This window comes from Pseudophryne corroboree, chromosome 4 (assembly GCF_028390025.1).
Source record: "Pseudophryne corroboree isolate aPseCor3 chromosome 4, aPseCor3.hap2, whole genome shotgun sequence".
Classification (NCBI taxonomy): Eukaryota; Metazoa; Chordata; class Amphibia; order Anura; family Myobatrachidae; genus Pseudophryne; species Pseudophryne corroboree.
Window position 1 is genome coordinate 43,123,717 of NC_086447.1, and position 27,894 is coordinate 43,151,610.

The window sequence follows — 27,894 nt, forward strand, 5'->3', positions numbered from 1 at the left end:
TTGTATACCTGGCACTGTGAGGCATTTGTGGATCTGGCACTGTGGGGGCATTTGTGGATCTGGCACTGTGGGGGCATTTGTGGATCTGGCACTGTGGGTCATTTGTGGATCTGGCACTGTGGGGGCATTTGTGGATCTGGCACTTTGGGGGCATTTGTATACCTGGCACTGTGGAGGCATTTGTGGATCTGGCACTGTTAGGGCATTTGTATACCTGGCACTGTGAGGGCATTTGTATACCTGGCACTGTGGGGGCAATTGTGGATCTGGCACTGCACTATTGGGGGCATATGTCTGTGTATCACGTCCCATTTTATTTGGCCACACCCATATTTTTGGCGCACACAGTACCTCTATGGGACACTCTCTGTCTGATTGGTCGCCGACTAGCCCCGCCGGGAGTGCACACAGACACTCATTCTAGTGAATGGGGCGCGTGCGTGTCCACGCCCCTTTTCTGGAGCGCGCGCGCTTAGTTACAACCTTTATTTTTCCATACTCCTACTTCAACATTTCCACTTTAACCAATGGTTGTGTGTATTTTAATACAGAATGATGTACACTTGTATGTTGTTATAATATTAATGATATTTGTAAGAGCATAGACTAAGAAGTAGGAGGAGTTGGGAATAGTAAGGGGAGGAGTTAGACGCTGACACCGAGGTGGGCCTGTGTGCATCAAAAATGCCAGGGCCTATTTTTGGTCCCAGTCCGGCCCTGGTATATACAATATATATTATCATCGCCTCTGCTGCAGGGCCAACGTGATATGTCTCTGATCTATGTCGTTCACACATACTTCGGGTGTACACACCCGCCGAGCCACTTACAATTAGTGATGTGCACCGGAAATTTTTCAGGTTTTGTGTTTTGGTTTTGGATTCGGTTCCGCGGCCGTGTTTTGGATACGGACGCATTTTGGCAAAACCTCCCTGATTTGAATTCGGGTGTTTTTTTTACAAAACCCCCTCAAAAACAGCTTAAATCATAGAATTTGGTGGTGATTTTGATCCCATAGTATTATTAACCTCAATAACCATAATTTCCACTCATTTCCAGTCTATTCTGAACACCTCACACCTCACAATATTATTTTTAGTCCTAAAATTTGCACCGAGGTCGCTGGATGGCTAAGCTAAGCGACCCAAGTGGCCGACACAAACACCTGGCCCATCTAGGAGTGGCACTGCAGTGTCAGACAGGATGGCAGATTTAAAAAATAGGCCCTAAACAGCACATGATGCAAAGAAAAAAAGAGGTGCAATGAGGTAGCTGTGTGACTAAGCTAAGCGACCCAAGTGGACGACACAAACACCTGGCCCATCTAGGAGTGGCACTGCAGTTTTCTAGCGAGAGGATGAGTGCTTCCATCCTCATGTGAATCTGAACCACTAGCCATAAACATAGGCCAGGGCCTCAGCCGTTCCTTGCCACTCCGTGTCGTAAATGGCATATTGGCAAGTTTATGCTTCTCATCAGACGCTTTTAATTTTGATTCTTGGGTCATTTTACTGAACTTTTGTAGTATACTTGACGACACAGAGGTAGAGCAGTGGACTACTGTACCATACTGCTATATATATACCGGTGGTCAGCAAAATTCTGCACTGTCCTCCTACTATATAATGCACACAACTAAAATGCAGCACAGGTATGGATGCATAGTATACTTGATGACACAGAGGTAGAGCAGTGGACTACTGTACCGTACTGCTATATATATACTTGTGGTCAGCAAAATTCTGCACTGTCCTCCTACTATATACTGCGCACAACTAAAATGCAGCACAGGTATGGATGCATAGTATACTTGACGACACAGAGGTAGAGCAATGGACTACTGTACCGTACTGCTATATATATACTGGTGGTCAGCAAAATTCTGCACTGTCCTCCTACTATATACTGCGCACAACTAAAATGCAGCACAGGTATGGATGCATAGTATACTTGATGACACAGAGGTAGAGCAGTGGACTACTGTACCGTACTGCTATATATATATATATATATATATACTGGTGGTCAGCAAAATTCTGCACTGTCCTCCTATTATATACTGCGCACAACTAAAATGCAGCACAGGTATGGATGCATAGTATACTTGATAACACAAAGGTAGAGCAGTGGACTACTGTACCATACTGCTATATATATACTGGTGGTCACAGCAAAATTCTGCACTGTCCTCCTACTATATACTACAATGCAGCACAGATATGGAGCGTTTTTCAGGCAGAGAACGTAGATATTTTCAGCACACTGAGCACAGATATTTGCAGCACACTGAGCACAGATATTTGCAGCACACTCAGCACAGATATTTGCAGCACACTGAACACAGATATATTTGCAGCACACTGAGCACAGATATTTGCAGCACACTGAACACAGAAACTGAGAGAACGCAGCCACGTCCTCTCGCTATCATCTCCAAAGAACAAGTGAAAATGGCGGCGACGCGCGGCTCCTTATATAGAATACGAATCTCGCGAGAATCCGACAGCGGGATGATGACGGTCGGGCGCGCTCGGGTTAACCGAGCAAGGCGGGAAGATTCAAGTCTGCCTCGGAACCGTGTAAAATGGGTGAAGTTCGAGGGGGGGTTCGGATCATGTGGGACCGAACCCGCTCATCACTACTTACAATATATCATTCTTAATGTGTATCCTCAATTAGATAAACAGCAGGAAGACGCAGCTTCTCCCGGCAGCACGGAGCAGGCATCAGAATCTGCAACTCTGATACACTGCAGGAATAGTCTTGGATCACCTTTACGTTTCTTTCTTGTGTTCCATCCATGTTATTTTTATTCATACTTTGCCTGACTGAGGCAGGATGTAAGTATATTTGGGTGTAACTACACCAGAGGTGTACCTGGTCCATATATTTTACTGAATTAGGACTGGAAATAATTATTCTCGGTTTATGTTCAGCTTTTTAGAGCTTTTTTTTAATTGCACTTACATTTCATTTTGTCTTAAAAGTTAAAACATTAGAGAAAATAAAATGATTCAGTTTTGACACCTGTTTCCTAAATGTATCTTTCACCTCCCGGTTATTCAGACTGTAGATCAGGGGGTTCAGCATCGTAGACAATATAACATAAAATATGGAGCTATACTTCTCCTGATTTGTGGAGTATTGAGATGATGGCCCAAAGTACATAAGCATCACGGTCCCAAAGTAGAGAGCCACCACAGCTAGATGGGACGTGCAGGTGGAGAAAGCCTTAGACCTTCCTGCGGTGCGGATCTTTAATACTGATGCTATAATACAACCATATGACACTATGATGAGCACAAGGGGGAGGAGAAGAGAAAGAAAGCTGATGGAAAATATTAAAAGTTCATTGGATGAAATGTCCATGCATGATAGCTTTAGTATAGCCAGCAACTCACACATGAAGTGGTTGATCTGGTCACCGCATAGAGTAACCTGCATGAAAAATGATGGGAAAACACACATCGTAAAGCTAGCAATCAAAATCACTGCCGCCAGCTTATAACAAACACTCCAACGCATGAGAACAGAGTAATAGAGTGGTTGGCATATTGCAACATACCGATCGTAAGCCATGAGGGCAAGGAGAAGACACTCAGATCCTTCCACAAGGAGAATGACGTAGATTTGCACGGCACAAGCTCCATAGGAGATTGACCTATCAGCAGAAATGAGGTCTCCTAATAGCCTGGGCACAGCAGTAGATGAGTAACACATGTCCAGAATGGACAACATGCAGAGGAAGAAATACATTGGTTTGTGTAATTGTGGATTGATGAAGACCATGCACATTATAAGGCCATTCCCAGCAACGGTTACAACGTAGATCATAAAAAATAACACAAATAGTTCAATGTTTGTCGCTGGATCCCTGGTAAACCCCAGGAGAATAAAACCACTAATAACTGTATGGTTCTTGGTCGCCATCTTTCAATGTACGAAATGTAGCACAGGGTGAGAAGATGAATAACTGCACACTGAAACAGAGGGTTTGGTCCGCTCTCCTCTGGAGAAACAAAGCTCAGGTGCAACTTGCAACACAATAATTACATAACAAGAGAGACAGAGAAAAATACTTATATTAAGAGACAATCAAATCGCAGTGTCAAATCTTTGATACAATGTGAACCTCATTCTCTTCATTATAGAGAATGTTCCTGATGATAAAACTCAACGATGGATCTGGAAACAAAAAAAGAAAAAGTATTGCACAGCTACATGCGTATAGTTTGTCCTGAAGATTACCCTACAGGCAGAGACTTAGGGGTGTATTTACGAAACTGAGCGTGTCTATTCTTGAGATTTAAAATGGCAATGCTTCTGCTAGAAAGAAATGGCTAGTAAACAGCATTGCCATTTTAAATAATGCCAATAAACATGCTCATAAATGTTGAGTTTCAAAATCTAACACTTCACACATAAAATCGTAAAAGTGTAACATAATAATAATGCTTCTTTTCCATGTGATAGTTATAAAAGTACCAGAAACAGTAATGACTTCAGCAAGTAGATGGCAGTAGAACCCTGCACAAATTTGACATGAATGTCTCAAGATGAATTAACAAGAAATATTATTTATTGCTGGATGCAATCCATTCACATCATTTCTCAGAAGCGATATATAAAGATATATAGCTATACTGATATAATATTTGTGAAAGCTTGTAAAAATAACATCATTGGGCTGTATAGGGTAGGTCCCATATGCAGATGTATGCTTGCCTGTCCTATAGCAGTCTGGAGGAGGAGGAGGTGCTGTACAGTAGCGGATCTTGCCACGGGCAAGCAGGACTTGCCCCGGGCGCCGCCTTCTGGAGGGCGCCGCACCATGGCAAGATCCGCCACTGCTGTGCCCTCCACTGCCCGCTGTGTCCCCCGGCTGTGCGGCTGTGTCTCCTGTGAAGGGAACTAGATGCATAGCATCTAGTTTCCCTTCGTAGAGAGGACCTTTGCTGAGCGGTGCGCGATGACGTCATCGTGCACCGCACAGCAAAGGTCCTCTCCATGAAGGGAACTAGACATTACGCGTCTAGTTTCCCTTCGTGGAGAGGACCTTTTGCTGTGCGGTGCGCGATGACGTCATCGCGCACTGCTCAGCATTTAAGCGGTTCTACTACTGTACAGGGGGCGTAACTGACCATGCCCCCTGTATTAAGCCACACGCCCATTTCCTGCCCGGGTCGCAGAGAGGGCTCGAACCAGCCCTGGTGCTGTATAGTCTAAAAATGAGAAGACAGAGGTAGGAGAGAAAGATGGGCTGAGGGGCACCAGAGATGCAAGTGGTAGGAAAGAGAGAAGGTGGTGAAGAGAAAGAGAGGAGAAGAGTGACAAAGAGTAAAGGGACAGAGGGACAGAATGGAAAAAGACACAGGGAGAGGTAAAATAGTCGGTAAAGTATATCATAAAACAATAATAGTAACCATATAATATTAGTAATGAAAAGATGAAAACTTCCCAACATCTTTAATTGATCATTTTCCTCAAGCACCACTATTGTCACTAGAGATGTGCACCGGACATGTTTCGGGTTTTGTGTTTTGGTTTTGGATTCGGTTCCGCGGCCGTGTTTTGGATTCGGACGCGTTTTAGGCAAAACCTCCCTTAAGAATTTTTGTCGGATTCGGGTGTGTTTTGGATTCGGGTGTTTTTTTTCAAAAACCCCTCAAAAACAGCTTAAATCATAGAATTTGGGGGTAATTTTGATCCTGTAGTATTATTAACCTCAATAACCACAATTTTCACTCATTTCCAGTCTATTCTGAACACCTCACACCTCACAATATTATTTTTAGTCCTGAAATTTGCACCGAGGTCGCTGGATGACTAAGCTAAGCGACCCAAGTGGCCGACACAAACACCTGGCCCATCTAGGAGTGGCACTGCAGTGTCAGACGGGATGGCACTTAAAAAAATTGGCCCCAAACATCACATGATGCAAAGATAAAAAAAAAAGAGGTTCAAGATGGAATTGTCCTTGGGCCCTCCCACCCACCCTTATGTTATATAAACAGGACATGCACGCTTTAACAAACCCATCATTTCTGCGACAGGGTCTGCCACACGACTGTGGCTGAAATGACTGGTTGGTTTGGGCCCCCAACAAAAAAGAAGCAATCAATCTCTCCTTGCACAAACTGGCTCTACAGAGGCAAGATGTCCACCTCCTCCTCATCGTCTGATTGCTCACCCCTTTCACTGTGTACATCCCCCTCCTCACAGAGTATTAATTCGTCCCCACTGGAATTCACCATCACAGGTCCCTGTGTACTTTCTGGAGGCAATTGCTGGTAAATGTCTCCATGGAGGAATTGATTATAATTCATTTTGATGAACATCATCTTCTCCACATTTTCTGGAAGTAACCTCCTACGTCGATCGCTGACAAGTTTACCGGCTGCACTAAACACTCTTTCGGAGTACACTCTGGAGGGGGGGCAACTAAAGTAAAATAAAGCCAGTTTGTGCAAGGGCTTTGTGCCTCTTATGGAAAGCGGTGATACAAAGCGTAGCCTGCCTAGGAATGAGTTGGCGTTTGCGAGATGCTGCTACTGGTGCCGCCGCTGCTGTTGCTGCGGGAGTCAATACACCTACCCAGTGGGCTGTCACAGTCATATAGTCCTTAGTCTGCCCTGTCCACTTGTCCACATGTCCGTGGTTAAGTGGACATTGGGTACAACTGCATTTTTTAGGACACTGGTGACTCTTTTTCTGACGTCTGTGTACATTCTCGGTATCGCCTGCCTAGAGAAGTGGAACCTAGATGGTATTTGGTACCGGGGACACACTACCTCAAGCAATTCTCTAAGTCCCTGTGAACTAATGGCGGATACCGGACGCACGTCTAACACCAACATAGTTGTCAACGCCTGAGTTATCCGCTTTGCAACAGGATGACTGCTTTGATATTTCATCTTCCTCGCAAAGGACTGTTGGGCAGTCAATTGCTTACTAGAAGTAGTACAAGTGGTCTTCCGACTTCCCCTCTGGGATGACGATCGACTCCCAGCAGCAACAACAGCAGCGCCAGCAACATTAGGCGTTACACTCAAGATCCATCGGAGGAATCCCAGTTAGGAGAGGACTCGTCAGACTTGCCAGTGACATGGCATGCAGGACTATTGGCGTTCCTGTCTAAGGAGGAAATTGACACTGAGGGAGTTTGTGGTGTGGTTTGCAGGAGCTTGGGTACAAGAGGAAGAAGGGATTTAGTTGTCAGTGGACTGCTTCCACTTTCACCCAAAGATTTTGAACTTGTCAATGACTCCTGATGAATGCGCTCCAGGTGACTTATAAGGGAGGATGCTCCTAGGTGGTTAACGTCCTTACCCCTACTTATTACAGCTTGACAAAGGCAAAACACGGCTTGACACCAGTTGTCCGCATTTCTGTTGAAATAATTCCACACCGAAGAGGTGATTTTTTTTGTATTTTGACCAGGCATGTCATTGGCCTTATTCATCCCACGGACAACAGGTGTCTATCCGGGTGCCTGACTTAAACAAACCACCTCACCATCAGAATCCTCCTTGTCAATTTCCTCCTCAGCACCAGCAACACCCATATCCTCATCCTGGTGTACTTCAATAGTGACATCTTCAATTTGACTATCAGGAACTGGACTGTGGGTGCTCCTTCTAGCACTTGTAGGGGGCGTGCAAATGGTGGAAGCAGCCACCTCTTCCCGTCTAGTGTTGGGAAGGTCAGGCATCGCAACCGACACAATTGGACTCTCCTTGGGGATTTGTGATTTAGAACGCACAGTTCTTTGCTGTGCTATTGCCATCTTAACTGTTTTCCTTTTTCTAGCGGGAGGATGAGTGCTTCCATCCTCATGTGAAGCTGAACCACTAGCCATGAACATAGGCCAGGGCCTCAGCCGTTCCTTGCCACTCCGTGTCGTAAATGGCATATTGGCAAGTTTATGCTTCTCTTCAGACGCTTTTAATTTAGATTTTTGGGTCATTTTACTGAACTTTTGTATTTTGGATTTTACATGCTCTCTACTATGACATTGGGCATCAACCTTGGCAGACGACGTTGATGGCATTTCATCGTCTCTGCCATGACTAGTGGCAGCATCTTCAGCACGAGGTGGAAGTGGATCTTTCCCTATTTTACCCTCCATACTATATAGTGGTCAGTGGTCACCACAATGCAGCAATGATTATAATGAGCATAGATACTGAGCACTGTTCAGGATAATAGAACTGACACAGGGCAGCAAAATACAGCAATGGACTACTGTACTGTACTACTATATACTGGTCAGTGGCCACCACAATGCAGCAATGATAATAATGAGCACAGATACTGAGCACTGTTCAGTATAATAGAACTGACATGGGGCAGCAAAATACAGCACTGGACTACTGTACTGTACTACTATATATACTGGTCAGTGGTCACCACAATGCAGCAATGATAATAATGAGCACGGATACTGAGCACTGTTCATGATAAAAGAACTGACACGGGGCATCAAAATACAGCAATGGACTACTGTACTGTACTACTATATACTGGTCAGTGGTCACCACAATGCAGCAATGATAATAATGAGCACAGATACTGAGCACTGTTCAGGATAATAGAACTGACACGGGGCATCAAAATACAGCAATGGACTACTGTATTGTACTACTATATACTGGTCAGTGGTCACCACAATGCAGCAATGATAATAATGAGCACAGATACTGAGCACTACTCTGGATAATAGAACTGACACGGAGCAGCAAAATACAGCACTGAACTACTGTACTGTACTACTATATACAGGTCAGTGGTCACCACAATGCAGCAATGATAATAATGAGCACAGATACTGAGCACTGTTCAGGATAATAGAACTGACAAGGGGCAGCAAACTACAGCAATGGACTACTGTACTGTACTACTATATACTGGTCAGTGGTCACCACAATGCAGCAATGATTATAATGAGCACAGATACTGAGCACTGTTCAGGATAATAGAACTGACACAGGGCTGCAAAATACAGCAATGGACTACTGTACTGTACTACTATATACTGGTCAGTGGTCACCACAATGCAGCAATGATAATAATGAGCACAGATACTGAGCACTGTTCAGGATAATAGAACTGACACGGGGCATCAAAATACAGCAATGGACTACTGTATTGTACTACTATATACTGGTCAGTGGTCACCACAATGCAGCAATGATAATAATGAGCAGAGATACTGAGCACTGTTCTTTATAATAGAACTGACACTGGGCAGCAAAATACAGCAATGGACTACTGTACTGTACTACTATATACTGGTCAGTGGTCACCACAATGCAGCAATGATAATAATGAGCACAGATACTGAGCACTGCTCTGGATAATAGAACTGACACGGAGCAGCAAAATACAGCACTGAACTACTGTACTGTACTACTATATACTGGTCAGTGGTCACCACAATGCAGCAATGATAATAATGAGCAGAGATACTGAGCACTGTTCTGGATAATAGAGCTGACACTGGGCAGCAAAATACAGCAATGGACTACTGTACTGTACTACTATATATATACTGGTCACCACAATGCAGCACTGATACCGAGCACAGATATTGAGCTGAGATTTAGCTGATATTGGGCTATTCAGGCAGAGAACGTAGCCACGTCCTCTCGCTACCTCGACAATGCACGAGTGAAAATGGCAGCAACGCTCGGCTCTTTATATGGAATCCGAATCTCGCAAGAATCCGACAGCGGGATGATGGCGTTTTCCCCTGTTCGGGTTTTGCGTGTAAGGCAGGAAGAACCGAGGCTGCCTCGGACCCGTGTAAACCACGTGAAGGTCGGGGTAGGAGGGGGGGGGGGTTCGGATCTCGATGAACCGAACCCACTCATCTCTAATTGTCACAGGTAAAAATTCAGTTTACTGCACATGTACTGTAATAAATTAACTGCAAAAAGACCTATGGAAGGAGAGATTCACACTATTATTCTGTATACTAGAGTATGGAGAGTTGGAAACGCTCGGCAGCAGAATGATCTTACTAAATGTAATTAAATCAAGAAATAGCAAAACCACTTGAACAATATACTGAGACCTGTTCCAAATTCATGTAGGAATCAGGGGCATATCCAGAACTAAGTGGGCCCCATAGCAACATTTAAAAGGGCCCCCTGTCCCAATGATTCTAGAGAGACACCTCTCAGCAGCAATTATTTTATGCTCCATAATAGTGCCCTAGTTTATTTTATAAACCATAGTAGTGCCTAGTTTATTTTTGAACCATAAAAATGCCCTAGTTCACATTATGTCCCACTGTAGGGCTGCCCAGTGTGCAATATGCCACACAGTACCCTCAATTCACATTATGATATAGTGTCACCAGTTCATATTATGTCACATTGCAGTGCCGCCGTTCATATTATGCCACACTATAGTGCATCCACTTCATTTTGTGCCACATTACAGTGCCCCAGTTTATATTAGGTAATATTATAAAGCTCTCCAGTTCATTTTATAACACATTACAATGAGCAGGTCCAGAGGCATAGCTAAATATATTGTAGGTCCCAAGTAAAAAAATTGTAAGGGCCCCTATATCACATGCAACTTTGACAGGGAAAGAGGGCCCCTCTCAACTCTGGGCCCCATAGCAGCAACCCAATCATTAGTGATCAGATGTAGTCCTTCCAAGTATTTGGTTTGTGGTGGTGCAAATAAACAAAGCACTTCAGCCACAAATGTGACAATCTCTGGAGCTGAAGTGCTTGGTTTGTTAAACTGTGCATGTCCTTTTTAAATTACTATAGAACATAAGGGTGGGTGGGAAGGACCAAGACAATTTCATCTTGCACCACTTCTGGACAAGATTATGGAGGAAAAACATGGTATTATTCTGCATAATTAGACTCTCTGTTGCACTCCATAAATGTACTACAGGAGCATGTTGCACAATTAGGAATGGGGTGAGGGAAGAATGCCAGCGGGTCAGCCTCCTTATATTTCTTACGTAAGATAGCCTGCTTTGGAGATTGCAGCTCTGCAGTGCAACTACTCATTTTTTTTTGCTTTTTTTTCAAACCCTTGTCAGAAATCCTTGGGTATCAACATTATATTCTTTTATGGCCTTTTCTCTTCTCAGTTGCTGTGAAACAGCTGTGATTTCCTTTTAAATTTTCTTAATAGATAATTTAAATTAATCGATTTTAATCTATTAACTAATTTAATCAATCAATCAATCAATCAATCAATCAATCAATCCTTTACCTATAGAAGGATGTTCAAGGATTAACCACCCAAAAAAAGGAAGTGCTGCTAAACCAATTTATTCTCATACATTGCAAATTAACACACCTGTATATGTAGGCTCAAAATTACTTCATTACATATTACAAAGTTTAAAAATATTTAATAAAAAATACTAAAATTGCAATACAATACACATATAATAAAAAATGGGAATAACCGTTTTGCAAGTTTGCAATTTATGCAAAAAGCAGATTGTTTTGCATATATTCAAAGTCCAATTTTTTGGTGACTTGCATTGGCTTGTTATGCAGTCAATTCCATTTATACTGCAAAAAGACAAAAATAGATTCTGTATTCACTTTGGACCCCAGCCAGGTCCCCTTATATTTTATTCAGTCTCCTGATACAGTATATAAAATACAGTTGTGCTCAAAAGTTTACATACCCTAGCAGAATTTGTGATTTTCTGGCCATTTGTCAGAGAATATGAATGATAACTCACAAACTTTTCTTTCACTCATGGTTAGTGGTTGAGTGAAGCCATTTATTGTCAAACAACTGTGTTTACTCTTTTTAAATCATAATGACAACAGAAACTACCCAAATGATGCTGATCAAAAGTTTACATACCCTTGAGATTTTGGCCTGATAACATGCACACAAGTTGACACAAACGGGTTTGAATGGCTACTAAAGGTAACCATCCTCACCTGTGATCTGTTTGCTTGTAATCAGTGTGTGTGTATAAAAGGTCAGTGAGTTTCTGGACTCCTGAAAGACCCTTGCATCTTTCATCCAGTGCTGCACTGATGTGTCTGGATTCTGAGTCATGGAGAAAGCAAAAGAATTGTCAATGGATCTGCGGGAAAAGGTAATTGAACTGTATAAAACAGGAAAGGGACATTAAAAGATATCCAAGCAATTGAGAATGCCAATCAGCAGTGTTCAAACTCTAATTTAGAAGTGGAAAATTAGGGATTCTGTGGAAACCAAATCACGGTCAGGAAGACCAACAAAAATTTCAGCCACAACTGCCAGGAAAATTGTTTGGGATGCAAAGAAAAATCCACAAATAACTTCAGCTGAAATACAGGACTCTCTGAAAAAAAGTGTTGTAGTTGTTTCAAGATGTACAATAAGGAGGCATTTGAAGAAAAATGGGCTGCATGGTCGAGTCGCCAGAAGAAAGCCATTACTACGCAAATGCCACAAAGCATCTCGCTTACAATACTACAAACAGCACAGAGACAAGCCCAAAACTTCTGGAACAAAGTCATTTGGAGTGATGAGACCAAAATTTAACTTTTTGGCCACAACCATAAACGTTATATTTGGAGAGGAGTCAACAAGGCCTATGATGAAAGGTATACCATTCCTACTGTGAAACACGGAGGTGGATCGATGATGTTTTGGGGATGTGTGAGCTACAAAGGCACTGGAAACTTGGTCAAAATTGATGGCAATATGAATGCAGCATGTTATCAGAAAATACTGGAGGAAAATTTGCACTCATCAGCCCAGAAGCTGCGCATGGGACGTACTTGGACGTTCCAACATGACAATGATACAAAACACAAGGCCAAGTCGACCTGTCATTGGCTACAGCAGAATAAAGTGAAGGTTCTGGAGTGGCCATCTCAGTCTCCTGACCTCAATATCATTGAGCCACTCTGGGGAGATCTCAAACGTGCAGTTCATGCAAGACAGCCCAAGAATTTACAGGAACTGGAGGCTTTTTGCCAAGAAGAATGGGCAGCTTTACCATCTGAGAAAATAAAGAGCCTCATCCACAACTACCACAAAAGACTTCAAACTGTCATTGATGTTAAAGGGGGCAATACATGGTATTAAGAACTGGGGTATGTAAACTTTTGATCAGGGTCATTTGGGTAGTTTCTGTTGTCATTATGATTTAAGAAGAGTAGACACAGTGTTTGACAATAAATGGCTTCACCCAACCACTAACCACGAGTGAAAGAAAAGTTTGTGAGTTATCATTCATATTCTCTGACAAATGGCCAGAAAATCACACATTCTGCTAGGGTATGTAAACTTATGAGCACAACTGTATATGGCCACACTATATGTACAAATATAATTTTATCACCTCCTGCCAGGTTTTTGACTGTCCAGTCTGCTCCCTCTTACCCACTGCTGCTGGTGATCACGATTATGTAGTGCCGGTGGACAGGGGCTTTTCTCCTGAGTCTGCTGCTGTGTAGTCCTGGACGTTATAATGAGCAGATAGTGTGGTTCCAAATCCAATCAGAGCTCCTTGTAACACGTTTCTCCACCTTCAAAGTACACTCAGCACTTCATCAGTCCCCAATCTTTTACCTGCCTTCCACTACATACTCCACCTCCATTTGCCTGTAGTGACCTGGGGGCTCTTCTTTTGAAAACATTCTTTGTATTTGGTCATATAAATGATTAAACTGCCACCCTGTCTGGCAATGCTGTGCCACAATGATTCATAGAAGTGCTGTATTCTTAAAGTAGCTGCCCCGTGTTTGTGCCGCTGCTCTGTTGCTTCGCTTAGCCAGACAGCCTTTGTCCTATATTAATGAACAATATTGTGAGCTGTGAGGTAGTCAAAATTGATGAAAAATGACTGGAAATTAAAATTATTGAGGTTAATAATACTATACGTACACAATCAGGCCCACGTTACATGATTTCACTGTTTTTAGCAATAAAAAAAAAAAAATCAAGATTCAGAACAGGTGAGAGTGATTTTGCCAAAACCAGAAAATAAAAAACAAAACACAGAGGGCAAAACCAAAGCAAGAAGGTCAGGGCGCATCTCTAATGTACAGTGACAGATGTGGAATATAATTTAGGGGGGACGTGTGCTAGGTGTCCTGCTGGAAGATGCAAATAATACCAGGGAAACACCAGAATATTACATGAACATGTCAGAAACAGTTCTGCAATATTCCAGCCGACCAGGACGCCCCGTCATTATCTGGGGGAAACTCTCCTTGTAGTATCGGAGATGTCACATGATCATATTTCTATAACTGGCAACAAGTAGACGTTATCCAGTCATTTCTCCACTGACAGTAAGCATCCACTATACCTTTACTGTATACCTTTACAACTTTACTGTATACCTTTACATCATAAGTGTACACTATACCTTTACTGTATACCTTTACATCATTAGTGTACACTATACCTTTACTGTATACCTTTACACCTTTACTATATACCTTTACACCTTTACTGTATACCTTTACATCATAAGTGTACACTATACCTTTACTGTATACCTTTACATCATTAGTGTACACTATACCTTTACTGTATACCTTTACATCATAAGTGTACACTATACCTTTACTGTATACCTTTACATCATTAGTGTACACTATACCTTTACTATATACCTTTACATCATAAGTGTACACTATACCTATACTGTATACCTTTACATCATTAGTGTACACTATACCTTTACTGTATACCTTTACATCATTAGTGTACACTATACCTTTACTGTATACCTTTATATCATCAGTGTACACTATACCTTTACTGTATACCTTTACACCATTAGTGCACACTATACCTTTACTGTATACCTTTACATCATAAGTGTACACTATACCTTTACTGTATACCTTTACATCATTAGTGTACACTATACCTTTACTATATACCTTTACATCATAAGTGTACACTATACCTATACAGTATACCTTTACATCATTAGTGTACACTATACCTTTACTGTATACCTTTACATCATTAGTGTACACTATACCTTTACTGTATACCTTTACACCTTTACTATATACCTTTACTGTATACCTTTACATCATTAGTGCACACTATACCTTTACTGTATACCTTTACACCTTTACTATATACCTTTACATCCTAAGTGTACTCTATACCTTTACTGTATACCTTTACATCATAAGTGTACACTATACCTTTACTGTATACCTTTACATCATTAGTGTACACTATACCTTTACTGTATACCTTTACATCATTAGTGCACACTATACCTATACTGTATACCTTTACATCATTAGTGCACACTATACCTTTACTGTATACCTTTACACCTTTACTAAATACCTTTACATCATAAGTGTACACTATACCTTTACTGTATACCTTTACATCATAAGTGTACACTATACCTATACTGTATACCTTTACATCATTAGTGCACACTATACCTTTACTGTATACCTTTACACCTTTACTATATACCTTTACATCATAAGTGTACACTATACCTATACTGTATACCTTTACATCATTAGTGTACACTATACCTTTACTGTATACCTTTACATCATTAGCATACACTATACCTTTACTGTATACCTTTACACCTTTACTGTATACCTTTACATCATTAGTGTACACTATACCTTTACTGTATACCTTTACATCATTAGCATACACTATACCTTTACTGTATACCTTTACACCTTTACTGTATACCTTTACATCATTAGTGTACACTATACCTTTACTGTATACCTTTACACCTTTACTATATAGCTTTACATCATAAGTGTACACTATACCTTTACTGTATACATTTACATCATTAGTGTACACTATACCTTTACTGTATACCTTTACACCTTTACTATATACCTTTACATCATAAGTGTACACTATACCTTTACTGTATACCATTACATCATTAGTGTACACTATACCTTTACTGTATACCTTTACATCATTAGTGCACACTACACCTTTACTGTATGCCTTTACACCTTTACTGTATACCTTTACATCATTAGTGTACACTATACCTTTACTGTATACCTTTACATCATAAGTGTACACTATACCTTTACATCATTAGTGTACACTATACCTTTACTGTATACCTTTACACCATTAGTGTACACTATACCTTTGCTGTATACCTTTACATCATTAGTGCACACTATACCTATACTGTATACCTTTACATCATTAGTGTACACTATACCTTTACTGTATACCTTTACATCATTAGTGTACACTATACCTTTACTGTATACCTTTACATCATTAGTGCACACTATACCTATACTGTATACCTTTACATCATAAGTGTACACTATACCTTTACTGTATACCTTTACATCATTAGTGTACACTATACCTTTACTGTATACCTTTACATCATTAGTGTACACTATACCTTCACTGTATACCTTTACACCTTTACTATATACCTTTACTGTATACCTTTACATCATTAGTGCACACTATACCTTTACTGTATACCTTTACACCTTTACTATATACCTTTACATCCTAAGTGTACGCTATACCTTTACTGTATACCTTTACATCATAAGTGTACACTATACCTTTACTGTATACATTTACATCATTAGTGTACACTATACCTTTACTGTATACCTTTACATCATTAGTGCACACTATACCTATACTGTATACCTTTACATCATTAGTGCACACTATGCCTTTACTGTATACCTTTACACCTTTACTATATACCTTTACATCATAAGTGTACACTATACCTTTACTGTATACCTTTACATCATAAGTGCACACTATACCTATACTGTATACCTTTACATCATTAGTGCACACTATACCTTTACTGTATACCTTTAAACCTTTACTATATACCTTTACATCATAAGTGTACACTATACCTTTACTGTATACCTTTACATCATTAGTGTACACTATACCTTTACTGTATACCTTTACATCATTAGCATACACTATACCTTTACTGTATACCTTTACACCTTTACTGTATACCTTTACATCATTAGTGTACACTATACCTTTACTGTATACCTTTACACCTTTACTATATAGCTTTACATCATAAGTGTACACTATACCTTTACTGTATACATTTACATCATTAGTGTACACTATACCTTTACTGTATACCTTTACACCTTTACTATATACTTTACTATAGGTGGCAGAAATTTACCAGATATTCGATAAATAAAGCTCCGGACATCGAAGAGAGGTAAATGAACAAAGAGTCAACTCCGGCAACAACTCCAGGGAGAGGTGAATGATTAAGAATTCGCAATGTTACAAAGTAATTGCCATTCAGAATTTTCAAAAGCATAATACGCTTTTGTGTTTCCATATTGAGCGAGTCAATAAATGGTGACCATTTATGACAAAAATTTTCTACGTATTTATCAGTATCAGACAAGGTAGTCTTCCTATCAAAGTACAAAAGCTGAAGTAGCTTGATTTTAACTTCTTGCAAAGAAGGAGATGACCTATATATCCAATGTACGAGGATAATTTTCTTTGCCACAGTTACTATTAGGGTTATTAAAGGAATGTAGTCCGACATATGAAATCTAGTAATCCAATTTTTCAAGTTTGCACATAAACATGCCAGAGGGTCTAAAGGAAGGGAAGTGTGAAGCAAAGTATTCAAATACAAAACTTTGTTCCAGAATCTTTTAATCTTTCTACATTCGAAAATGCAATGGAAAAAGGAAGCGTTAGAGACATGGCACTTTGGGCATGAGGACAAGGAATCAGGGAGCATATGAAATCTCTGGGCAGGGGAAAAGTAAGCTCTATGTATAGTTTTATATGTACTTCTTGTAAATAAGAAGATTTTAAACATTTAAGAGTGTTGAAATAGTGTTTAGTTAGATCAGTAACAGAGACAATTTCTGGAATGTCTGCGTGCCAGGAAGTTTTTAAGGAATTCCATAATTTACAATCAGGTTCTGGAGATAAAAGAGCATATAAGAACCTAATGCAATAAGGCACTCATAAAAGCAGGTGTAACAATGTATTAAGAGGATCAGTAGAGTGTTCAAAGCGAGCAGTGGGAACTAAAGACAAAGCATAGTGTCTGAGTTGTAAATACATAAAAAAGTTTTGATTGGGTATAAGGAATAATGACTGCAGATCTTGAAAGGATCGCCAAGCACCCCCAGGATCAAAGACCTGTGAGGTAAGTGATAGTCCCTTAGTATGCCAAGCATAGAAATTGGGATTGTGTAAAGAAGGGGGGAAAGCAGGGTTTCCCCATATTGAAACAAAAGAAGATGATTGAGGGTCTCTTTTAAGTTTTCTATAAATGGATTGCCATGCCCTGTATGTGTCAGCAAACATTACAGTATGTAGAACCTGTTGTGGGATATCTTGTCTTTTGGTATGGATAAGGGCACCTGGGGAGTAGGGATATAACAGGGCCGCGTCTAAACGAAAATCAGTGTACGTAGATTTAGTGAGTAACCAGTCAGTAATGTATCGAAAATGTATAGCTAAAGAATAAAAGTGCAAGTTAGGAAGAGACAGCCCGCCTTTAGATCGGTCAGTTTGGAGCTTATGGAGCGCAATCCTGGGGCGTTTCTTATGCCATATAAATTGAGAGGTAAGATGATCGAAGTGCTTCAAATTCAATTTAGTTAAACTAATAGGCAGCATTTGTAACTTATAAAATATCTTAGGAAAAATGATCGCCTTCACTACGGCTATTCGGCCCAGAAGAGATAGGGGGAGGTCCATCCAAGCCTCATATAAAGAAAATATTTTTATAAGAATAGAGGCATAATTCAGTTTATAAAGCTTTGTGAGATCTGAAGAAATGTTTAATCCCAAATATTTTATATGATCCTTATACACTGAAGAGGGGAATAATTGTAAAGACGATTGAATAGAGACAGGGGGAGTTGAGATAGTAAGTATTTCTGATTTTAAAGTATTAATTTTAAAGCCTGCATGACTACTAAAGTTTTCAATCAGAGATAGCAAAGAAGGAAGAGAAGAAGAAGGATTCGATATAAACAAGAGTAGATAGTATCTAAGGTTGAAAAAAGACAATTGTCCATCAGCGTATAAAGCCAATTTTAGACGTTCAACCTCATTAATGGATATACCAATGATCGTCGATGTATTACGGATTGCAATTGCAAGAGGCTCGATAGTGAGCGCAAAAAGCAGGGGTGAAACGGGGCAGCCTTGGCGTGCACCTTTGCAAATATTAAAGGGTTGAGAGAGATGACCATTACAATTAAGTTGTGACTTTGGTGAGGAGTATAAGGTTTTTAGAGTATGTATGAAGGATGGAGGGTAGCTGAAATTATATAATGATTGGAAAAGATGGGGCCAGGTAATAAGATCGAAAGCCTTCTCGGCATCTAGGGCTAATACAACTTTTTGTTCTGACGAGGGCTTTTGGGAAGTATGTTGAATAACGGATAATACTTTATGGACATTTGTAACCGAATGGCGTCCCCATATGAAACCCGTTTGATCGGTATGAATTACATAAAGGAGGGAATGTTTGAGACGTTCTGCAAGAATCTTTGTAAATATTTTGAAATCTATATTCAAAAGAGATATAGGGCGATATGAACTAGGGGACGATGTATCACGGCCAGGCTTTAATAGGACCTTAATGATAGCCGAATTAAAATGTAATGGTAAAGAATGAGATTCTATAATAGAATTATAAAGAGCAAGTAAATGTATGTCAATTTTGTCTATAAGGAGTTTATAAAATTCGCTAGTAAGGTCATCGGGCCCTGGTGCCTTATTCGGTTTAAGATGTTGAATTATATCTCTTATTTCTGTCAGGGTGATTGGTAGAGAAAGTGAAGTGACATAGTCAGAGGGAATCTGTGGTAAACTTGGAAATTTCCAAGGAGTTGTGCTTTCTTGGCTAGGTAAATAAGAAGATGGAGAAGAAGAAGGATAAGGATTCATAGTACGATCTCATGATTTCAGATATTTGAAGGTGATCCGTAGTAAGGGAACCATCTGGAAGTCGTAAAGGATTAACTATCATGGGTTTCGAAGAGCCTTTTAACAAATTTGTCAATAATTTTCCAGTTTTATTTCCAAATCTATGGAAACAGAAATCCACACTGAATTTATATTTGTCTCCCATGGCTGATAGAAATTCGTCAAACTGCAATTTCAAAGTAAGATAGGCTTGTTTATTAGACGGTGAAGGGTTAGTTTTAAAAATTTGGAACGCATCTGAAAGAGATTGTTGTATTGCCAAATAAGACTGAGCATATTTCTTCCTAAGAGCTGAAGTATAAGATATTATGTTACCTCTAAGAATGGACTTAGTTGCCTGCCAAAATAAAGGGGGATTTTCTTCTGAATCCATTTTGTTACAGAAGTAGTAGGAGTCCCAGGCCCCATGTAACATATTGCGAAATTTAGTAGAAGTAATCAGGTGAGATGGAAATCTCCATTGAAGGGTTGGGGGGGTTCAAATCGTAATTTTAATGAGAACCATACCAGGGCATGGTCGGAAATGACTATAGGTTCAATATGAGAAGTGTTAACCTGTGGAAACAGTTGGTGTGATGCAGAAATATAATCAATACGTGAAAATGTATTGTGGGCAGATGAATGACAAGAAAAATCTTTGTCAATAGGATGTAAGGCCCGCCAAATATCAATCAATTGCAAAGATCGAAAAAAGTGAGGCATTCCATATTTCGGAAGGTTATGTGAAGTATGGGAAAGGTGAGGGCGATCTAGAACTAGAGACGAAACGAGATTGAAATCTCCACAAACAATAAGATTATCTGAACAATAAGGGGTCAATTTAGTTATTAAATTCTGGAAAAAAGTTTTATCATATTGATTGGGGGCATAAACTGTACAAAAAGTGAGCGGACAATTCTCTAGTGTCAATTGAACAATAAGATAACACCCGTGCGGGTCTAAATCTGTATATGTGAGATTTAGCTTAAGGGGTCGTCTAGCTAAAAGAGCTACACCCCTAGACTTTGAGTTATAAGGGGCAGCAGCCAACAGTGACCATCCTAACGCTTGTAGTTTTTTTGATTCAACCTGGGTCAAATGTGTTTCTTGAATAAATGCAAAATCGATGTCTGATCTAGATAAAAACAGTAATATCTAACGGCGTTTCGCCGGGGTATTGATACCTCTCACGTTGAGTGTGCCAATCTTGATCTCAGCCATCTATATACCACGAGATGATATACTGCAGAGTCGGAGCTGTAGAGATCACTGTGTCAAACATAAAAGTAGCTGCATGGTAACGGAGAGAGGGAAGGGCGGGACAGAGGAAATACCTAAACGGAGAAAAATATGAAAGTGAGCGGTTTGAATATACAAACATAACTTCCAGGGTAAAATTGACGTAGCAGAACTGAACGTAAATGTGATTTAACATATTCCGACAAAGACGCTGCCGGCTTCACCACGGCTGCTATACCGATGTAGAAAGGAAGGACAAAATAATATTTAACACCTAAGATGACCGCTAATCCTTTCGGAAAAAGCCTGTAGTAAAATACCAACAAAAAGTCAGCTGCATAGCTGATAGGTTAGTATAAAGTACAAACATGGAAGCGAGAACCGAGAAGTTCACCTATACATGACTGTATGGGCTAAAACACACTACCCTTCCCGTGCCAGCATTGTAGTTAACAGTGTGAGGACTAGGGTCCCTTCACACTGCACGGCCCCGGCCCGGCTGCCGGGTTGCAGCCGGGTCTCACCACTGGAAGGTCCGGCGGCCGGGCGGCCGCCGGGCCGTTTTTGCAGCCAGTGAACCGTGTGTGTGAAGGGGAGGTTTCACACACAACGTTTTTTTCTGAATCCGTGTCTGATGCTGCGCATGCGCACAGCATCACACACGGCTCAAAGCCGTCCTGTGTGCGAGACTCTGCCGGTTTCTCCCGGATGGCAAAAAGCCGGACAAAGTTTGTCCGGCTTTTTATCATCCGGGAGAAACCGGCCAGTGTGTTACAGCCCTATATATATGTATATAAACAAACAGTTACAATGATACATTTTTCACAGCATAGTACCCATAACTGTATAATCTACAGTAGATGCCTGGAAGAAAACACAAGCAACACTGGGGGTGATTCCGAGTTGTTCGCTCGTTATTTTTTTTCGGTACGGAGCGATTAGTCGCAAACTGCGCATGCGCAATGTTCGCAGTGCGACTGCACCAAGTAAATTAGCACAAAAGTTTGGTACTTTACTCAAGGCAGAACGAAGATTTTTCATCGTTGAAGTGATCGGAGTGTGATTGACAGGAAGTGGGTGTTTCTGGGCCGATACTCAGCGCTTTCATGGCGTTTGCTGAAAAACGCAGGCGTGCCAAGGAAAAACGCGGGAGTGTCTGGAGAAACAGGGGAGTGTCTGGCCGAACGCTGGGTGTGTTTGTGACGTCAAACCAGGAACGAAAAGGACTGAGCTGGTCGCAATGGCAGAGTAAGTCTGGAGCTACTCAGAAACTGCGGGGTAATCGTTACGAGAAAATTTGCGAATCTTTCGTTCGCAATTTTGCTATGCTAAGATTCACTCCCAGTAGGCGGCGGCTTAGCGTGTGCAATGCTGCTAAAAGCAGCTAGCGAGCAAACAACTCGGAATCACCTCCACTATTCCTAAGGAATAGACAAAATATCATCATATATCAAATAGGTCAGAAGTATATAAAATCAAAAAGATTATATATATTGCCATATATGAATTCAAGGTTGCGCAGCATCAGGAACATCTGAAATATCTTCCTGTTCTCCAGAAGAATCATCATTTAGGAACGCCATGGCATCCTCAGGTGAAAAGAAATCCAAATGAGAGTCCCCCACGTAGATGCGTAATTTAGCTGGATAAAGTAGCGGAAATTTACGTCTGGCCTTTACAAGTCTGGAACAAATCTGGTTGAAAGCCTTCCGTGCACGTGTCAGTTCTGCCGAAAAGTCCTGAAATATGTAGAGGCGGTTATTTTCCCATTGAATTTGTTTAATTTTCCTAGAAGCTGTCCAGAATGCCATTCTATGCAAGTAATTAAGGCATCTAAAGAGTGTTACACGAGGACGGTTGTCTGAAGAGCGTGGAGGAGAGCCAACCATATGAGCCCTCTCAATTACTAGATCCTTGCAAATATCAGTGATCCCTAAAATAGAGGGTAATGTTATTTATACAAAAGTCACCAATTCAGCCCCTTTAACAGCTTCTGGCAAGCCCACCAGGCGAATATTATTTCTTCTGGATCTATTTTCTGCATCGTCCAGCTTATTCCATAGCTGATCATTTTCTTTTTCTAGACGTACTATGCGGCCCTGAGCCTCAGACATACCATGAGCCAGACCTCCAATTCTATTTTCATTAACCTGCACCTTTTGTGAAAGATGGTGCAGCTGGGATGTAATTTCTGACACTGCCTGTGCCAGCAAAGGTGTCACAGCTTGAGTAATAGCATCTGTGAGATTAGCAAATGTAATAGGTGAGTCTGGAGGACGACTAACCTTAGGTAAATCAGTAAAAGGTTGTGTAGCTGCAGCCTTCTTTGATGCAGGCGATGCTGGCGGTGTTGTAATGCCGGGCGCCATGTCTGAGTCAGCCCTGCGCTTCTCCTGGCGGCTGAGCAGTACAGCAGGAGTCGGCTTAGCAGTAGATTTGGGGGACAAGAACTTGTCCATAGGGCTGCGGGACGAAGCGGTACGAGTGGCCGACCCAATGGAGGCTGAGACTCAGCCGTGCGGCGGTAAAAGCAGCCGGATACGCCGGAGCCGAGCGGGGAAGCTGCTCACCGCATGAAGCCGGAACCAGAAGTCTACTGTATACCTTTACATCATTAGTGTATACTATACCTTTACATCATTAGTACACACTATACCTTTACTGTATACTTTTACATCATTAGTGCACACTATACCTTTACTGTATACTTTTACATCATTAGTGTACACTATACCTTTACTGTATACCTTTACATCATTAGTGTACACTATACCTTTTCTGTATACCTTTACATCATTAGTGCACACTATACCTTTACATCATTAATACACACTATACCTTTTCTGTATACCTTTACATCATTATGTCAGCTACAATCGACAAATTTCTGCTTCTTTCTGATCACTGTCAGATGTTTTTGTCTGGTTCCAGTCTCATTACCTGTCTTCCAGGTATAAAATGAATGTTCCTTATTAAAGAAGCTTCCTGTGTTACAGTGTATCAACTTCCACCTATTCCAGCATCCGCAGCATCCCAGTTTAAACATCAGAGACTGTTGGGCATACATAAGATAACTAAAAAAAACTTGAGCAGAACGGATGGTGTAGTGGTTAGCATTACTGCCTCACAACACTGAGGTCACGGAGTAAAGTTCCCATAATTTCCCTAACCGTGTGTAGTTTGTACGTTCTCCCTGTACCTGCGTGGGTTTCCTCCCACAATCCAAAAATATATACTGGTAGGTTAATTGTCTCCCAACAAAATTAACCCTAGTGTGTACGTGTGTGTGTGTGTGTGTGTGCGTGTGTGTGTGTGTCATACTTACCAACTTTTTGGCTGCTCTCTCCGGGAGAGAGCAGCCAGGTCGGCTCGACAGGGGGGCGGGCTGCAATGTGAGTGCAGAGGGGGCGGGCCGGAGGCGTGGCGCAGGCGAGCCGGGAGCATGGCGGAGGCGGGCCGGGGGCGTGACTACGGGATCGTCCCGTGTAAGCCCCCCCGCTGTGTAATGCCGCTATTACCGGCATTATACAGCAGGGGGCGTGGCTATGATGATGCAATTCAACAAGAATCGCGTCATCGCCTGCCCGGACCGCCCACTTTACTCGCTAAGTGGGCGACCGGGCAGGGGGGAGACCCCTGTAATCGGGAGACTTGCCTGCTCTTCCGGGGGGCCGGGAGGGTCACCCGATTTTCTTGAGCCTCCCGGCCATTCCAGGAGAGTAGGCAAGTCTGGTGTGTGTGTGTGTGTGTGTGTGTGAGTGTGTGTGTGTGTGTGTGTGTGTACATGGGCAGACTATATGGACCAAGTGGTTCTTATCTGCCATCAAGATCTCTGTTTCTAAATTTACTACCTGTCAGCAAAATAATAAGCAGCAGACTATACAGGCTGTGTACAGTGAGCCCTCGTTGTAGTCAATATTAGATAATGTAGAATGAGTTTAACGATGTTGGTTATTATTATTGTATAATTTTTAACACTTTACTCCCCCCGTCCTTCACTCAGTATTTTTTTCTTTTAAGAAAAAGTTGCTCAAAAACTAGAAAACCGCAAAATGTTATTAAAGTTTCATTTCTAGACCTTCTGTGTAACACAAAAGATCCTCTACTGATGTGTTACTCTTATGTGGCCTTCTTGTAGTCTGTAGGAAACACAATTCAACAAAACAAAGGGGAGAGATTTATCTATGCTTGGAGAGAGATAAAGTTCCAGCCAACCAGCCTGTAACATGGCAGAAGCTGATTGGCTGGTACTTTATCACTCTCCACTTTATCTATCTCCAAGCTTTTATAAATCTGCCCCCCACATTTTTACATTGATTAATATCCCAGATATAACTGAATAAATTGTCATTGCAGGGAATAGTGGGGGTCATTCCGAGTTGTTCGCTCGCAAGCGGATTTTAGCAGATTTGCTCATGCTAAGCCGCCGCCTACTGGGAGTGAATCTTAGCATCTTAAAATTGCGAACGATGTATTCGCAATATTGCGATTACACACCTCGTAGCAGTTTCTGAGTAGCTCTAGACTTACTCGGCATCTGCGATCATTTCAGTGCTTGTCGTTCCTGGTTTGACGTCACAAACACACCCAGCGTTCGCCCAGACACTCCCCCGTTTCTCCGGCCACTCCTGCGTTTTTTCCGGAAATGGTAGCGTTTTTTCCCACACGCCCATAAAACGGCCTGTTTCCGCCCAGTAACACCCACTTCCTGTCAATCACATTACGATCGCCAGAACGAAGAAAAAGCCGTGAGTAAAAATCCTAACTGCATAGAAATTTACTTGGCGCAGTCGCAGTGCGGACATTGCGCATGCGCATTAAGCGGAAAATCGCTGCGATGCGAAGATTTTTACCGAGCGAACAACTCGGAATGACCCCCCAGTGTTTCATCCTAATCTGTTGTTGTTAAGATACTAAGATGTCTATGTACTAATCAGTGGAGGGATATAAAGCACCAGCGAGTCAGCTCCCAACTGTCATGCCACAGGCTGAGTTTGTAAAATGACAGGAGCTGACTGACTGGTACTTTATCTCTCTCCATTTTATCTCCATCCAAGGATTAGTAAATAGCCCCCTTAGATTTTCCTGTTATTATCATACATCCACTGATGCAATCAGCTTGATGTGTCATATCTCTGCAGGTTACTGATAGTCAGACGCTTCAATATCAGCAGTGATACTCGGCAAATGACCTGATGGTGTATTTGGAGCTAAACCCCAGTGCCTATAATAAACCAGTTAAAATAGATCACCATCATTACACCTGTTGGTAAATGTGTCTGGAAGATGGTGGTCATTCCGAGTTGATCGCTAGCTGCATTTGTTCGCAGCTCAGCGATCAGGCTTAAAAACGGCAGTTCTGCGCATGCGTATGCGGCACAATGCGCACGCACGACGTACGGGCACAACGAACGATGCAGTTTTGCACAGGGTCTAGCGAAGCATTTCAGTTGCACTGGTTGCCGCAGAGTGATTGACATGAAGTGGGCGTTTCTGGGTGGCAACTGACCGTTTTCAAGGAGTGTTCGGAAAAACGCAGGCGTGCATTGGAAAACGCAGGCGTGGCTGGGCGAACGCTGGGAGGGTGTGTGACGTCATATCCGGAACTGAGCAGTCTGAAGTGATCGCAAGCGCTGAGTAGGTTTTGAGCTACTCTGAAACTACACAAAAATTTTTGCAGGTGCTCTGCGATAAAAACGTTCGTACTTCTGCTAAGCTAAAATACACTCCCAGTGGGCGGCGGCATAGCGTTTGCACGGCTGCTAAAAACTGCTAGCGAGCGATCAACTCAGAATGACCCTCGATAACCGCTATTGCAGAGTGCGTGCAATTATCATCCGGCCGCTCTAGCAATCACCAGTGATGCTGGAAGTGATTTCTTTGCCCGGCTCATGTGCTGGATTCCTCCCAATCTGGAAACATACGTGTGTATGCAAATCAGAGACTGATAATGTCGTTCACATGAGCAGTAGTGAAGCTAAAACCCAGTCAGTAATATCTCACCTGTGGCTTATAGTGACAATTGCAGTGTAGATCCGGGTAACGTCTAACAAGTCACTGCAGTCACCGACAATGTGATAACATACAGTGTCCCAGTGTCTGACCTTCTGTATGTCATTATAAGTACACTTACCTTCTCCACCTAGGACACACACTAAGGGTACAGACACACAGGCTGAATGTGAGGCAACGCACAACACACAGAGAGTGTAACATCTTACAGTGTCCTGTCCACTGCCACTGGTGACCCGGCACACCAGGATATATAGCTTGTCGCAGGGGCCCCCTCCTCATTCCCACACTCCTGAGACTAATTATTGCTGTACAAATTATACACAATCAGAATACATTTACTATAACATGGGAATTTTAAGAAAATTATAATAATTGTTCTAAGATTTGCTGTAAACATTTAGTTATCACAAATGCTAAACAGCAACTAAAAATAGTTTCATTGGAAAAACACAGAAGACTCATTGAAATAGGAAAACCATATAATAATTAGTGACGAGCGGGTTCGGTTCATCGGGATCCGAACCCCCCCGAACTTCACCCATTTTACACGGTTCCGAGGCAGACTCGGATCTTCTCGCCTTGCTCGGTTAACCAGAACTCCCCCGAACATCATCATCCCGCTGTCGGATTCGCGCGAGATTCGTATTCTATATAAGGAGCCTCGCGTTGCCGCCATTTTCACTCGTGCATTGG

The 27,894-nt window shown here is 41.6% G+C and overlaps 1 protein-coding gene across 1 annotated transcript; it reads right to left on the reverse strand.

The window, feature by feature from the left end:
- Positions 1-2,970: 2,970 nt before the first annotated feature.
- Positions 2,971-3,930, reverse strand: LOC134910805 (olfactory receptor 2B6-like). The gene has a single exon (XM_063919189.1). The coding sequence runs from the start codon at positions 3,928-3,930 to the stop codon at positions 2,971-2,973; it is 960 nt and encodes a 319-aa protein (XP_063775259.1).
- Positions 3,931-27,894: the final 23,964 nt, after the last annotated feature.